This window comes from Vanacampus margaritifer, chromosome 3 (assembly GCF_051991255.1).
Source record: "Vanacampus margaritifer isolate UIUO_Vmar chromosome 3, RoL_Vmar_1.0, whole genome shotgun sequence".
NCBI classification, from domain to species: domain Eukaryota; kingdom Metazoa; phylum Chordata; class Actinopteri; order Syngnathiformes; family Syngnathidae; genus Vanacampus; species Vanacampus margaritifer.
The window spans coordinates 22,971,964-22,986,484 of record NC_135434.1 but is presented as its reverse complement, the minus strand read 5'-3'; the positions used below and the strand labels follow the sequence as shown (position 1 = coordinate 22,986,484).

General features: G+C 39.4%; 1 protein-coding gene across 6 annotated transcripts; it reads right to left on the bottom strand.

Moving 5' to 3' along the window:
* Positions 1-74: 74 nt before the first annotated feature.
* susd1 (sushi domain containing 1) lies at positions 75-14,250 on the bottom strand. Of its 6 annotated transcripts, XR_013293326.1 has the most exons (19): positions 14,151-14,250; positions 13,664-13,846; positions 13,411-13,551; positions 12,114-12,269; positions 11,749-11,901; positions 11,487-11,666; positions 6,771-6,950; positions 6,496-6,675; positions 6,209-6,388; positions 5,874-6,053; positions 3,921-4,085; positions 3,673-3,767; positions 3,394-3,580; positions 2,452-2,545; positions 1,652-1,907; positions 1,532-1,571; positions 1,353-1,442; positions 1,183-1,276; positions 75-558 (listed from the first exon to the last, which is right to left on the bottom strand). XR_013293326.1 is itself a non-coding variant. In XM_077560253.1 (18 exons), the coding sequence occupies exons 2-18, from the start codon at positions 13,716-13,718 to the stop codon at positions 540-542; spliced, it is 2,355 nt and encodes a 784-aa protein (XP_077416379.1). In that variant the 5' UTR covers positions 13,719-13,846; positions 14,151-14,250; the 3' UTR covers positions 75-539. The 6 variants fall into 6 exon arrangements, 5 of the variants coding, with proteins under 5 accessions (XP_077416379.1, XP_077416381.1, XP_077416382.1 ...); XM_077560253.1 differs by lacking the exon at positions 1,353-1,442; XM_077560255.1 differs by lacking the exon at positions 1,353-1,442 and having other exon boundaries at positions 6,496-6,672.
* Between the last annotated feature and the right edge of the window lie 271 nt (positions 14,251-14,521).

Sequence of the window (14,521 nt, the reverse complement as noted above, 5' to 3'; positions counted from 1 at the left end):
ATATTCCATAGACAACAATTGTGATATTTTACACTTAGATAATATCTACAACAAACAGTGTCAAAACATAAAACATGTTTTGTATTGAATATTTATTACATTTCTTGATTTTTCAGGATTGTACAATTTTTTTGTAATTGTGTAATTGATACATTATTATCGTTTAACTAATTTTAATTATGTGTATAAGCACATATATGTTGTTTTCCATTCATTTTACATCCCCCAAAATATTGTCAACCTTGAAATTAAATGACTGTTGCAATTTATACCATTAAAGGTGAGGCTGTTACTAAATGCTTAGTTAATACATTAAAACATACAGATTGAAGAAGTACATGAGATAAGTGGAATTCTGAGAGCGGGTGGACAATCAACAGGAGTTGAAGTCCATCCTAACTGTCCATTAAATGTGAACATAGATGAAAAACAACATCACGACAATTACTTACAAGTGAATAAAAAATATGTAATTATTTTCAACATTCAACAAATACTCAACAATGGCCAACATTACTGAAGTATTTACAAAATGACAGTCATTTTTTCTTGAAAAACCTGGGAAAGAATTAAGCAAAGATTGATTAAGGTAAGGTAGAGTACATACAAAAAACTCACGCAAAACCAACAGTGACAAAAAGAAAACTACCATACAGTTAATGTGATTTCAATTCAGTCAATATAAGAACCGAAAATACAGTACCCTATAAAATAAATTCAACAAAACACACGCACGCAAACAACCCACCCACCCACACACACGCACACAGATGTACTTATATAATTGTGAGGACATCCATTGACATATTGCATTTCCTTCACCTAACCCCAACCATCAAAAATTATTGCCTACCCCTATTCCTTACCCGAACCTCAACCATAACCCAATTCAAACCTAAACTCTAAAACCAAGACTTGACCCCTCAAAAAGAGGTCTTGAGTTGCGAGGACCGGCCAAAATGTCCTCAATCTGTTGGTTAAAGACATATTTTGGTCCTCACAATGTAGTATGTGTACACACACACACACACACACACACACACACACACACACACACACACACACACACACACACACACACACACACACACACACACACACACACACACACACACACACTAAAGAAATGCTTTAGTAACTGAAGACTGTTACATAAACATCTTTCATGTGCACCATCCTTACCAGGTATAAGTGCATCCAAGCAAAACTGCTAGAGCGATTAGTCCTAGTGAGACAGCAGCACTCAATGAGGAAATCTTCACAATATAGGATGTGCCTATAAAAAAAATGTAACATGCTCAACACGTATTTAAACTGTAACAAATGCTTACAAGCACCAAATAATAGTTTACTTTGTTAAAAGGTGCATCGCACACTTTGAAATGTTAAAGCTTGTTCCACATCTTGCATGCCCAGATGAGTACAACGACCCCTGACATTTACTTTAAAAAATGAAGGTGACATGAAATTGTGTTAATTGTGTTAATAGTGCTCACTAACTGTCAACAGAATTTAAATTCTAAGAAACTACCTGTTACTTTAGCCCACATAACACAGGAGCTTTTTGAATCCTATAAGACAGAAAACAAAATAATTTTGAGTATTTGAGTCAACATACAGTATTTCCATTTTGTCCTGCAGTTGGACTTACCTTTTTCCACTGACTGACAGCACGCAAGATGATGTAGTAGTTTCTGCCTTTCTCGAGAGGCGCATTAAAGAAGCCTCCATAATAGTGACCGTCTCCCACAGTAAAATGAATCTCTTTTCCAACATGGCTACTGCGCATTTGAGCTGCAATGTGTCCCTGTGAGGAACCACTTTTGCCCGAAGGCTCACCATTCACAGGAGAGGAACATTCAAACACCCAAATTCCTTCTATAGGAAGGACGAACACTTGGTAAAAACTGTCAAATGAAAAGAATGAAAATAACCGTATTGCATTAGCTATTTACAATCAATACGCACACTGACCTGATACAATATGACCACTTGCACGATCTAATGGGATCTAAGAAAAAGAAGCTCTACCATATTTTTTTTTTTACAAAAAATGAGCAACAGTAATTCAACAATATGTTAATTATTGTGGGTGTAGTTGGCGATCTCATGTAGCATATGTCAGCTAATCAAAATATTAAAAACAGTTCTCAGTATGATGCAGTGCAGTTCTACACCAGATGATGCCTCGTTTTTTACATTGTCATTCTAAATTGCATAATATCTTTAGCAAAAATGGCAAATCTCATGAGATTGTGCAAGTGGCCACAATGTTGGGGCAGCTTGAAGTAAAGACATTGTCATGATCATGTTTTGTTGGACACATGATTTACATTTAAATTGCATTGAAAGTGTTTTCAGTGTTAGATGATACAAAATATCCTGCTGAAGTTCGTATTACATCTCCTATAAGCAACCATGTACAGCTACGGTCTGACTGCTGTTTTTTACCTTATTGTGTCAAGAGTACTGGGTGATCTGTGAAGCATCAGAGTTGGAACAGGAGTATCATATTCTCTGTAGCGGACATCTGGTACGGCAGGTGCTGTCAAATGGTGCCATGTGTACACATATTATGAGATCCAATCCATTACAAATCACTAGTTATCAGTAGCCTACAGTGTTTCCAGTTACAAACTGAGAAGTCCATTAATGCAAGAAAAAAAACACACGTTTTTTTTTATTAGGTATTGCACATAATGCTTAACACTAAATTGTAAATTTAATAAAATTAATCATGCTAGCAATGTAGGTAGCAGCCGTGGTAAAGATCGGCTTGTACGTTTGTACACTGCATTCATTTTGAAGCATGTTTATAAATTGTTATTCATGAAATTCATCCATTTTTCTGCGAGGGTACTAACCAGAGGTGGCGAATCAAATTCCAGAAAGTTAAAAACCCTGCCCCTTTCCACATGACATCTCTTGAAAGATTCAGGAAGTTATACAGTTACTCACATTGAAACCGTAATACGGATAACACATAACACACGACAAAATAGATTTAAAAAAATCTAAGCGAGTTGACATATACTGAGAGAGGAAACTCTGCGTTTTCGGTTCCAGGACAGCTGATTTGAGGTAGTTATATAAACGCAGAGTAGTTTCACCTGGCGTTGCCACGACACGAAGAAGTCAATTTGGCTTAAGCCCCAGATGCTAGCTAGAGAGCTCCCTAGCTAGCTCCCCAGGTGCTCATTTACCTGCTAGGGAGCTAGCTAGCTAGCACAATGGGCTAAAGGCAAACTGTGGCAGGGTTTTTACTTTCTGGACCTGGATTTACCACCTCTGGTACTAACTGAATGAACAGGAGTTATAGGTGGGGTTGAGGGGGACTTGAAATGGCTTCTTTATGTGGCCCAGAATTTGGTGCTACGCCCCTGTCAGCAATACCTGTCAAGCTGGTGTTAATAGTGACGGTGGCTGTGAATCCAGCGGACAATGCAGTGATAGATATGCTGTAGTTTGTGGCTGGAAGCAGGTTGAGACAGACCTCCAGCCAGTCTGTCTTAGAGCTCATAAACTGCTTCCTTTTTTCAGAAAAGGTCCGATCATAGTCTCTGGATCCGATGTAGATCACCTACGAGTTCAAGGTTACAAATACAATTCATTTGTTTTGGCAAAAGTAGTAGTCAAATGAATGCTTACATTTATCTTCAGGTTTTGTATTACCTTGTATATTTCTGTTTCCTCTTCATGCTTCTCTGCTCTCCATTGCAAACATTTCTCATTGGACACAAGTAGCTGATTGATGGGTGGCTTGAGTTCTATTAGCAATATGAGAACAAAGACATTTTTATCTCAAATTTGAGTGGTGACTACTCAAACACTACCATATGTGCAATCATTTGTTGTACTTTGAGAACCAAATACTACGTACAGTAATTCAACTGCCTGTCCTTAGTAGGGAAATGGCTCACCTATACATTTGAGCGTAGCTGTCTGCCACACACCAGAGCTGCTGCACGTGGAGACGTTGCTGCCCCTCCAGCTATGATAGCCATTCACACAGCGATGGATCACGGCACTTCTGTTACGCCATATTACCTCTGAGTGGGCAAGAAAGGGGATCGGGCCACATTTTGCTGGGAAAACAATGGCACTCATTAATCACAGACTGCAGCAAAACAATCTTAACCATATATTGAATCTATTGTTTTTCTTCTTTGTGCCAAAATAGAAAAACAAAAACTAGTGACGGGCAAATACCGATACCAGGTATTTCATGGTATCGGTACTGGTATCGGCCCCTGCTCTTGTGGCCATTTTTCAGTCAGGAACTGTCAGAAAGACTGGGGGGTACAAAAGTTTTGTTCCGTTTCGTTCGTTTCCTGTGTGTCTCCTTATGAGATAGCACTTGTTCATTTAATTACTTCCAGCAGCGCCATTTCAGTGTGCATTACTGAGAATAAGTACTCTTGTTGTGAGTAATATCACCTATATATGTGGTTCAATGTGTGTTATATATGTTTGTAGCTCACGTAACTTCGCAGTGTTTAATTGCCTCGTTTACTTTTGCTGCACACTTAATTGCCTCCTTAAGGTCGTCAATCTCAGGTGGTAAAAATAGAACGGTGCCGTTTACAGCCCTTGCAGACGCTAATTATAGCTCTTATACACACTATATTATATTTGTGTAAAAACATGGATTTCAAAACAAGATATAATTAAACATCACACACTAAACAGCTTGAGGAATTCTTAACATGGTAGATATTACTAAATGACTTGAAGCCCTGTTTGTCACACCGCGGTGAGGGTGTCTTGTCATTTCTTGTTTTATTGTGAAAAGTCTGACTCCTCTCGTTTCAGGTCACTTGCCCTTCCTCGTGTGGTGTCTGTGTCAACCCTGATCCCTGATTGTTTCCACCATAGTCTGCGTCTTCCCTGTCTTGTGCCAAAGTGTTTTCGTTTGAGCCACTGAAGCCTGCCATAGACCACAGCATTGATATCCAATTGCCTTGTTGCCTTTATTTGCCTTGTCTCGTGAGAGAACCTTTGTTTGTAATTTTGTATAGCTTAGTTTTGTTTAGTCATAGAGTGATTTTTGTTTGTGAATGTAGTTGTGAACTTCCTCCCTTTTGGAGCGCTTTCAGTTAATGTTTGTATAGTCTTTATTTTTCCTCTCTCATTGAAGACCCTTTTGTTTTGTTAATTAAAAGCTGCTTTACCCTCCACCTCTTCCTCTGCGTCTGAGTCCAAAACAGCCTCGTTGTGTCACTGTTGGATTGAATTGAACTGTATTCCTTAAAAAAAAAGTTGTACAAACACATATTTTGATTGGGACTTTTTTTTTTCCCCCAGGCCACCGGATTATTTGTTTCATCTTATTTATGGATTTTTTTCAAATTCCTCTTATTGTGTGCTCTATTTAAAATGACTTTTATGGGCAAATTGAAAAAATATAATTGCCATTAATTATCTTAAGGAAATTTGCTATATATGTCAATTTTTTTTTAATGATCTGTCATTGTTTTTTTGTGGAAATTTTATGTATTATAAGTACTAATGGTATCGGTACTTGGTATCGGTATTGTTGAGTACTGAAGATCTGAGTATTGGTCTAAAAAAAGTGGTATTGAACATCCCTAACAAAAACAGATCAAATGGGAAAACGTGTATTTGTAATGCTTGCAAACAAGTAGTTATCTGCAACAATATTAAATTGAATACAAAAAATATATATTTTGTCAGATTTGATTATTTCCCGCTGAAAAAAACCCCACTTTAGTTTGAAATATTATTGAGCTAAAATGTACACAAGTACACACAGAAGAAAAAACATCACAAAGAGAAGTCTACCCTAATACTTTTGAATTAAAAAAAAAATGTTATAGTTACTTCAGTCTGTTTACTCAACTTAATTTAAATACCTTTGCAATTTATTGATACGTTTGCCCACTTGCCCGATGTTAGACATGTGGAAATATTATCTCCTCTCTCCCGGTAATATCCATCCTTACACTCATACAGCACAACACTGCCAGGACTAGTGGATCGGTCCCACAGGAGGTTAGTATGGGGGAGGGTTTGTGGGGGGCCACATGTTATTTCTGCACACAGACATCAATTAATGAGACAAAAGCAATATCAAGCAACAAGCAACAACCTTAATGACTTGAGAAATGTCACTGACATAAAACACAAAACTCAACTCTATAATAAACAAACAAAAAAAAAATTCTGTTCTAATCTGTAAAAGTTGCACCTTCACACCAAAGCTCAATTTCCTCCCACAGTCCATTTTGTCCACATACTGAGAAGTTCCTCATAGTCCTTGTGTCATATCCTTCATCACATTCATAAAAAACCATGCTGCCAACATGTGACGTGCCATCCCACAGCCTTTTAGTGTGAGGTTTCAAAACAGGCTCCTGACATTTTATTTCTATAACAAAAAAGATGGCAAATAATTACATGTCAGCAGTTAAGCCGAAACTGACAGAGAATCGTGTCTTAATTCTGATCAGGAATCACTCTCCGCAACATTATCACCTTGGCAGCGCAGTGACGGCTTGTCCCATTTTCCATTGTCAGTACAGACTGTTTTATTGATTTCTCCAACACTGTAATATCCATATTGACACTGATAAGCAACCTGAGAACCCACAGTGGAGATGTGATCCCATATCAGGAGTGAATGAGAGATGTCCGGAGGAGCGCCACAGTCAACTTCTAGAGATGAACAATCATGTTACTTGAGTGTGACATCATTTCCATGTGCCAATAGCAGAGTTGAAGACCAAGTTACTGTAAATCTCTAGCATTACCTTTGCATGAAATGTTTGGCTTTGTCCAGGTACCATTAGGTGTGCACAATGATATGGCACTGCTCTCGCTGTGATTAAATCCTTGTTTACAATAGTAGTTTACCATGCTGCCAAGGGTGGAACTGCCATTCCACGTATGTCCAGTGTGTGGCATTGTGTGGGGTTTTCCACATGATATCTCTTGAAAGATTCAGGAAGTTACACAAAGTTACTCACATTGAAACCGTAATACGCATAACACATAACGTACGACAAAATAGATTTTAAAAAATCTTATACGCCCTCATCTTATCATATCTATGCATCCATCCACTTTAAACCACTTGTTCTCATTAGAGTTGTGGCGTTATATTTGAGCCTGCGCCTGTCCAGCAAGTTCAACAAACACCGAGACTAACCCTGAAAAGCGAGTTGACATACACTGAGAGAGGAAACTCTGCGTTTTCGGTTCCAGGACAGCTGATTTGAGGTAGTTATATAAACGCAGAGTAGTTTCACCTGGCGTTGCCACTACATTAAAAAGTCCATATCAATGGAGCCCCGATTTGTCGAGTCACCATGGCAACGGGGAAGCGCAGAGCGCGGCGGCGCCCTCTGCTTCTGCGCTTCTTTTTTTTTTCTTTTTTTCTTTTAATTTTACTCCATGCACTCAACTGAAAATCTCAATGCGATTATATGGCGGATTTTAACATATCTTTAGAAAAAAAGTGCAACGCCACAGCGGCTCCCCATAAGGCGGCGTGGGAGAACGTTACTGCTCGAGTCGGGTCAATGCGTAAACTTAAATGTAGTATTTTGCAATCACAATAATATTACAGGGGAAATCTGTTGAATGGTAGCTCATTAATTCATTTCAATTAAGTGCAATCTTGCGGGAGAGAAGCGCACTTGACTTAAGATGAAATATAAAAACATTATTCAAACGGTTCTAAGAAAAAAGTGGAGCGCAACACACAATATATGCTGTGATGCGAGCGCATGTTGCAAATGTAAGGACTGATTAAGTTGTGTATGGAGATGATGGACTGTGATGTGAAACGGTACCGCTCAAAAAGGAAATGTCAGCATATCTATGCGCGGTCTGATAACAATCTCACGAAGAATATTTAATTCCCTGCACAATAATGCGGTACCTTCATCAATAGGATCATTGTCAATAGGACATGCCATGTTTGTGGACTTTACGCAATAGACTATAGGCATATTTACACAAAAACTCGGCCCGTGAGACGATTTTGGAAAGTGAAAATAAATCAATTGTAATGTCGGATCAATTAATCAGAAGGCCACAATCAAAACATATGAATTCGTAATTTCACAAGCAGTCCTCAAATGAGCAATGCAACTTGTACACAGAATTGTCCTGGATGTCATTTTACACACAACTTGAAGTCACGGTTTGCCTAAAAAAAGTTTTTTTTTTTTAAATCATAGACCGACATAAACGTGTTAAATATGACACAAATTCAATTACTGAGAGCACAAATACATATGACAAGAATTAACATCCTTATTACTTCATTAACTGCATCCCACAATTCATTCTGGGAACAATGTATATGTATAACTCTCTATAAGATATGTCGGGATTGTGGATAAAAGTAGTCATGCTAAAACCAAATAGCTGCTGGCTGCATGCTCTCTGAAGGCCAGCTCGGTCGAAGATGTAAAGGCACAAAACAACGGAGGCTTTAAAGAAGTGAAACATACGGACCAAAAAACAGGCAGATTTAACACATCCGGACCTCAAACAAGCAAAGTGTTGCCACCGACCATTTGCATTCGTGTTATTTTTTGGAACAATATGATTACAGTTGAGTTCCGTAGTTTAGGGCTGACACACAAATAGCGATAATATGCGTATAATTGACAGCAATTGTTTTTAAATTATATACCATTTTTTTACCGATCCGGCCCACTCAGTAATATATTTTCCTCCATGCGGCCCCTGAGCTAATACGAGTTTGACACCCTTGATTTAGAGTCTTAACATGCATGTTTTTGAGATTGGGGATGAAGTAATGCACACAAAGCACAAGGAGAATATAGAAACTGAAAGGCCGGAACCAAGATTCGAATCCCGAACCTCCCAACTATGAGGCAGACATGCAAACCATTAAGTCACTATGCTGACAATATTTACACAGTATTGTGCAAAAGACGTATAGTTGACCATTAAATATGCTAGTTTTAGCAAAACTGGAAACCCCTGCTATTCATGGAGGATACAGACCGAGCCCTTCAAGGATAGCCAAAATCTGCCATTCCCCCAAAGTTTATTATTTTTTTTATTGCACTTTAATTTCTAGTAGCTGCCACGTGATGGTGGTTAAGGACTATGTTTAATGAAGCCCCTTAACTCACTTCAACAAGTCCTCGGCACCAACAAGCTGCCACCATTTGGCATGGCACCAAAGCAATTACTTACTAATGGCCTTTAAGGAAGTTGTACACTTAAAGACACAGTGTGTAATAAGTGACCACTAGATGTCGCTATATGCATATAATGCAGCCGAAATGCATGCATTAGAAGCACCCAGAAGCACACGTGCTACGGTGGCTCAGAGAGACCACACTTCGCAAGCCTACCACCTCGGCGAGCGACAGCGTGAAGCCCGGCGATCGACGCTGAGACCGTGCGAACCGAATTTTGCCAGAGCAGCTAACAAGAGCGGCTAGTGGGAGTTAGTCGGAGCCATAGGCTGGAGCGGCTAAAAAAGAGACGATATTAGGAGAAGCTAGTAAGAAAATAAAAAAGCTATTAAAAGCTTGTGAGAAAAAAGCAGAAGGTGACAAGCGGCGGGAGCCCGAATCACGGCTGTGGAAGCCAGGTAAGCGGTGTTTGATCCATTGGTTCCGGCACTAGATGCAAGCACCACCAGGACTAACTAACTACGTTCGCAAAGTTGTCTTTTGGGCATCCGTAGCAGGAGGATGGCGGTGAAACATGTCAGCCTTTAGTAAATTGAGGCTCAAGCCAAGTAATGTAATTAGTGATTACAAGATACGGATGAGGATTAGGGCCAGTGAAGAGAAAAAAAAAAAAAGTTTGGCAGGATTCTGATTTTATTCATATATATAAGTCTGACTGAATGTTGTCCTGTTTTCCTCGCGGAGAGCTGAAAAGCCGACAGTGTGTTTCCCGCATGCGCAATGAGAAATCAAGTTGTTAGTTATGAGGAACAAAGTTCCGAGAGGTTGTTTCTGTACGTGCGTCTTTTGAATGGCAAAAAAGCAGGCAGGAAAGCATCTTATCTGACAACGCACATGCGCATAATTGGCTGATTTGACTTGTTCTGTGGTAAACAGTCGTTCAGTTCATCGCCGAGACACAATGAGTGCCATTTTTTCTGGAGAACTTTTGAGGGAAAAAAAATATATAATTTGAAGTGGTTGTCCCGATCCTTAAGTAGTCATCATGAAAACGGGGAAGAATTTCCTCCGTCACTTTCAAGCCAGGACGTACGAAAAACATAAATGGCTCGCTGGCTGTCCACAGGTTAGCAAACTGTTGATTGTTGTTGGTTGAAACCTCTTGCGGCTCCGCTGCGATGTCATTTTTTCTTTTCCCGGCTTGATCCCACTTCATGGGCATGAGCCAGTTTCAAATCCTGCAAATGTAAACTTTTTGGCAAATTTGCGGGCATGTTATTGTGTCATTTCACTCACCACGCTGCTGGTTATATTACAGTGTGTGTGCATCAACCTCAATCAGTCCTGACAATTTCCACTTTAATGTTATACCTACACAGTGGTATAAAATAATAGTTAAATAATATTTAATATTAAAATTAATAATAAAAATACCCCAAATTGTTTCAGCTCGCACCTGCTGGAACGCTTGCATATGTCACTCCAGCATGCCCACTCTAAAAGGTCACCGCTCGCCACTGGATTTTATATACGTATATATATATATATAAAAAATGTGTGTTGATGTGATGGAACACATTTTTTGCATTAAAATCAATAATTGTTTTTTAAATTAAATTGAGTGAATTTTTAATTCACCACTAGATGGTGCTAAAGATTACACACTGCCACTTTAAGTCTCTCTGTCTAGGTGCGTGATTCCGTGTGTGATTCTCCGATTCATATTAGTCAGCGACAAATGACAAATACAAGTAGTAATGGTTGCATGTTGGCCGCTGCATGCCGCCCCGGTTAAAGAGGACGAGATCTACATGCACACATTCCCAAAAGGAAATATGACTAGGGGAACACACTCTGCAGGTGCGCGTACACTATGACTCTTTCTGTACATTTCATTTTTTGTGAGTACGTAACTTGAACTTCCCTACGCACACTTTGATAAGTGAGACCGTAACTTTATGTCTAGCTTTAGGAGTCATAAGAAAAAAACTACAAAAAGTGTGGTGGACCTTGGCAAAACATAGCCGCACCCACCCACTGCCTTGCAGTGGTGCAGGTGAAGGCATTGCTCTGTCCATTGTTGTGATGGCCCAAGTTACATTGGTACAGCACCTCAGTGCCCACCGTTGAACTCTTATTCCACAGCATGTGTGAGTGTGGGAAGGTGGGAGGAGAGTCACAGTCAACCACTGAGAGGCAAGACAGCGACATGTGCCATGAAAGCATTTCATTGAGTTGACAACTTGAACGGCTGAACAGGACATTGAGGATGACACAAATGCTGGTGTTTGCATAGGCAATATGAGCTGCGGGGTGAAGAGGGTCGGGTCCTCGTTTCGTTACCTTCACAGATCATGCTGAGCCCTCGCCACAGTCCGTCAGCTCCACACAGTGACTTGTTGGATCCACTCCTCCGCAAGAAGCCATCGTCACAATCAAATGTGGCCACACTACCAAATGTTGTCCCTGTTGTTGACAGCAGCACCACATCCTCCTGCAATGTCGGCTGGCCACAGTCCACCACTGAATTGGGAGATGTTGTGAAAAACAGTTCTAAGATCACACTTGACATAAATCGCAAGAAGTTAGGAACATGCCATTTGACCTTGACACAAAGTCTTGTCTTTGTGAGGGTGGAAGGGTTCTGTCCCATTGCGGACTTGGTATCCCAGCTGACAGCTGCAGTCAAAACTGCCATCCAGGTTCCTGCACTGACCTCCTTCTCCACAAACCCCTTCCACGCTGCACTCCTCTATGTCTGCATAGCCAATAGGAAGCAAGCATGTCACTTTGATAGCCTTAAAGCAGGTATGCTTGCTACAGCTTAAGCCATAAATTGAATGCACATGTCTAATATGTGATCATTTACTAGTACGAGCCTTAGTATAGTGCATGATTGAACTTCTTAGATTAAAAAGTGAACATGACGATACAGTAGATTGACTTGATGCTTTCTGTAAGTGAACTCACCATGGCAGTGGGTTCCGTCATTTGGAATGAAGACTGGCATGTTATTGGAGGCCATGTATCCAGACAGACAGGTGCAGTAGTAGCTGCCGTACGTATTGTGGCATTTCGTATGCTGCCCACAGATCTTAGTGGCTCCTATCTGACACTCATCTTTATCTACATGCAATAAAACCCACAATGTACATCAGTATCAATTACAAACATAAATTAGTATGCTGTTTTTCGTTTTAGATTGCTTGACTGCTTGGATTTGTTCGATTTGACTGCGATCTATTGCATATTCAAAATAAAGCCTTCATTCAATGATTCATTCATCCTTCCATCCGTCCGTCAGTCAGTCAGTCAGTCCACTGGTATATTCTATGTTTAGTTCATTCATTTATTTATTCTGCAGTTTTCAATTGTGTATTTCAAACTGTTAAACTGTTTAGAAAAACTCTCATTGTGGGTCTCTTGAAACTCAGTATTTGTGCACAAAGTACTTACAATAATGTCTTGAAAAAGGGAGGATGAAATTGTCATCATCTACATCATACCCAGCCTTAATAGTGAAACATAATACTTACAATTTCTATAATCTCTAAGGAAGACAATTTATTTTAATAAAACTGTTTAATTTGATCTCATAATTCCCGCTCATGATTTTTTTTTTTCAAATTACAATGATTTAATATTTGCAAATATGGTATAGATTGGTTAAATTATCTTAATACCAATATATGTTTAACTGTACTTTGCATGTCAAAAATTCATGTAAAATTGGCAAACAATATTTACGCTATACAATGTAATTTATTCTTCAGTAGTTTAAACTCATAAATGTATGAAACTCAAATTGCAATGAATTTTTTCAAATGTAATAATTGACCTGTTCCCACAGTGTTATAATTTGCTCTTTGTTTGTGAAACACTGTGAGATAAATAAAGAAAATATTTTCTTGATGTAAAATTCAACATCATTCCAAATTGCATCAGTCAATAAAAATCTTAAAGCTCAGTGTGCCAATGCACTGGAACTAGAAACTTCGAAGTACGGAAGAGGATTAAGACCAGTGAAGAGGGAAAAAAGGGTTGGTAGGATTCTCACTTTATTCTCAGAATTCTGGCTTTAATGTGAGAATTCTGACTTTGTGACGTAGAGCTATAAATTGTGGGAGAAACGCTGAATTCTAAGATTAATGTCAGAATGCTGCCAATCTTTTTTTTCTTCTCTTCACTGCCCCTAATCCTCTTCCGTACGTAAGAAACACCGAAATCTACGAGAAAAATGTGAATTTTCATGATGTATATTTCCTACCTTGACAAAAGGTTCTTCCATTTCCAACAAAACCATACTTGCAGTTACAAACTTTTCCAGAGTTGTCATGCTTGTCATCACATGTGGCGTTAACGTGGCAGCTAGTGCACACATCCAGAGTGCTTGCAGCAGCTGGCGCCACTGAGAGGGAGAAGAACATCCATCACTCACACGCTTTCTTGAAGGGAGTGGGCCCCATTGTAAAGAACATCGCACAATGCTCAAAAAGAGATATTTTGTGTAATATACTCACCTAAACCCACACAAAAAAGAAGAATCATGAACACAGTTGGGCTTCTCTCGTCCATCTTCTGCTTAATGTCTCCTTGTCATCTTCATTTCATGAAAGTCATCCTCTTCCTCATTCCCACTTCTTCTTTCATTTTGAACTTTCATATTGACTGCACACTTAGGACACTGCAGGACTGAGATAAAGCTGGGAAAATAAAAAAAAATTGCCAGCGGTGTTCTTTTAGCTGCTGGTTTTGTGGTTTCATCTGATATGACGTGCTGACACATTCAGTTACACTTCACATCTGATACAAGTCATCAAGCCACCACAAACTGATAACATGCACACATATTCATAATGTGGCAATTTATTACATTATTTAGGAAATCATTTACACAACTGTTGCAGGAGTGGGAGATTTAAAATATGAAAATAAAGATAAAATAGTAAAGGCTAATAATGCAAAGGGGAAGCTATATGGATGAAAGAATACCTTTGTGCTGTTTACCTTTAAACTTGTAACTCAAGGATACCGCATGCAACTGCGCAACTCCACCAAGCGTAGGGTTTGTCATGATGACAGGGGTTTTGAGGTGGGGAGAGAGGGGGGGGGGGGGTCCATTGGTGTGCAGAGGGAAGCGGAGATAAGTCGCATGAACTGTTATCTCCTCATTCAGTTGAGTTTTCCTAACTGGTGTTTGTCACTCAAAGCATTAAGCTATTGCCTCCCCCATTGCTGCCTGCTCAGGACTGATTAAGCCCCCCAACCAACACAACTTTACCAATACATAAATAACCACAGAACAACACCAACGAAGACATCTTTTACACATCAACCATGTTAACCTCTTCGGGCATGCCACAGCGAAGTCTCGGTGA

Bases quoted from the DNA above. Each gene is read 5' to 3' on its own strand.
- susd1 (XM_077560253.1), bottom strand. From the start codon at position 13,718: ATGGACGAGAGAAGCCCAACTGTGTTCATGATTCTTCTTTTTTGTGTG. The intron at 6,389-6,495 runs GTGATAATGTTG...TTTTTGTTATAG, and splicing joins GCCGTCACTGCGCTGCCAAG to AAATAAAATGTCAGGAGCCT. The intron at 2,546-3,393 runs GTATTGCTGACA...ACCATTTGACAG, and splicing joins TATTAACACCAGCTTGACAG to CACCTGCCGTACCAGATGTC.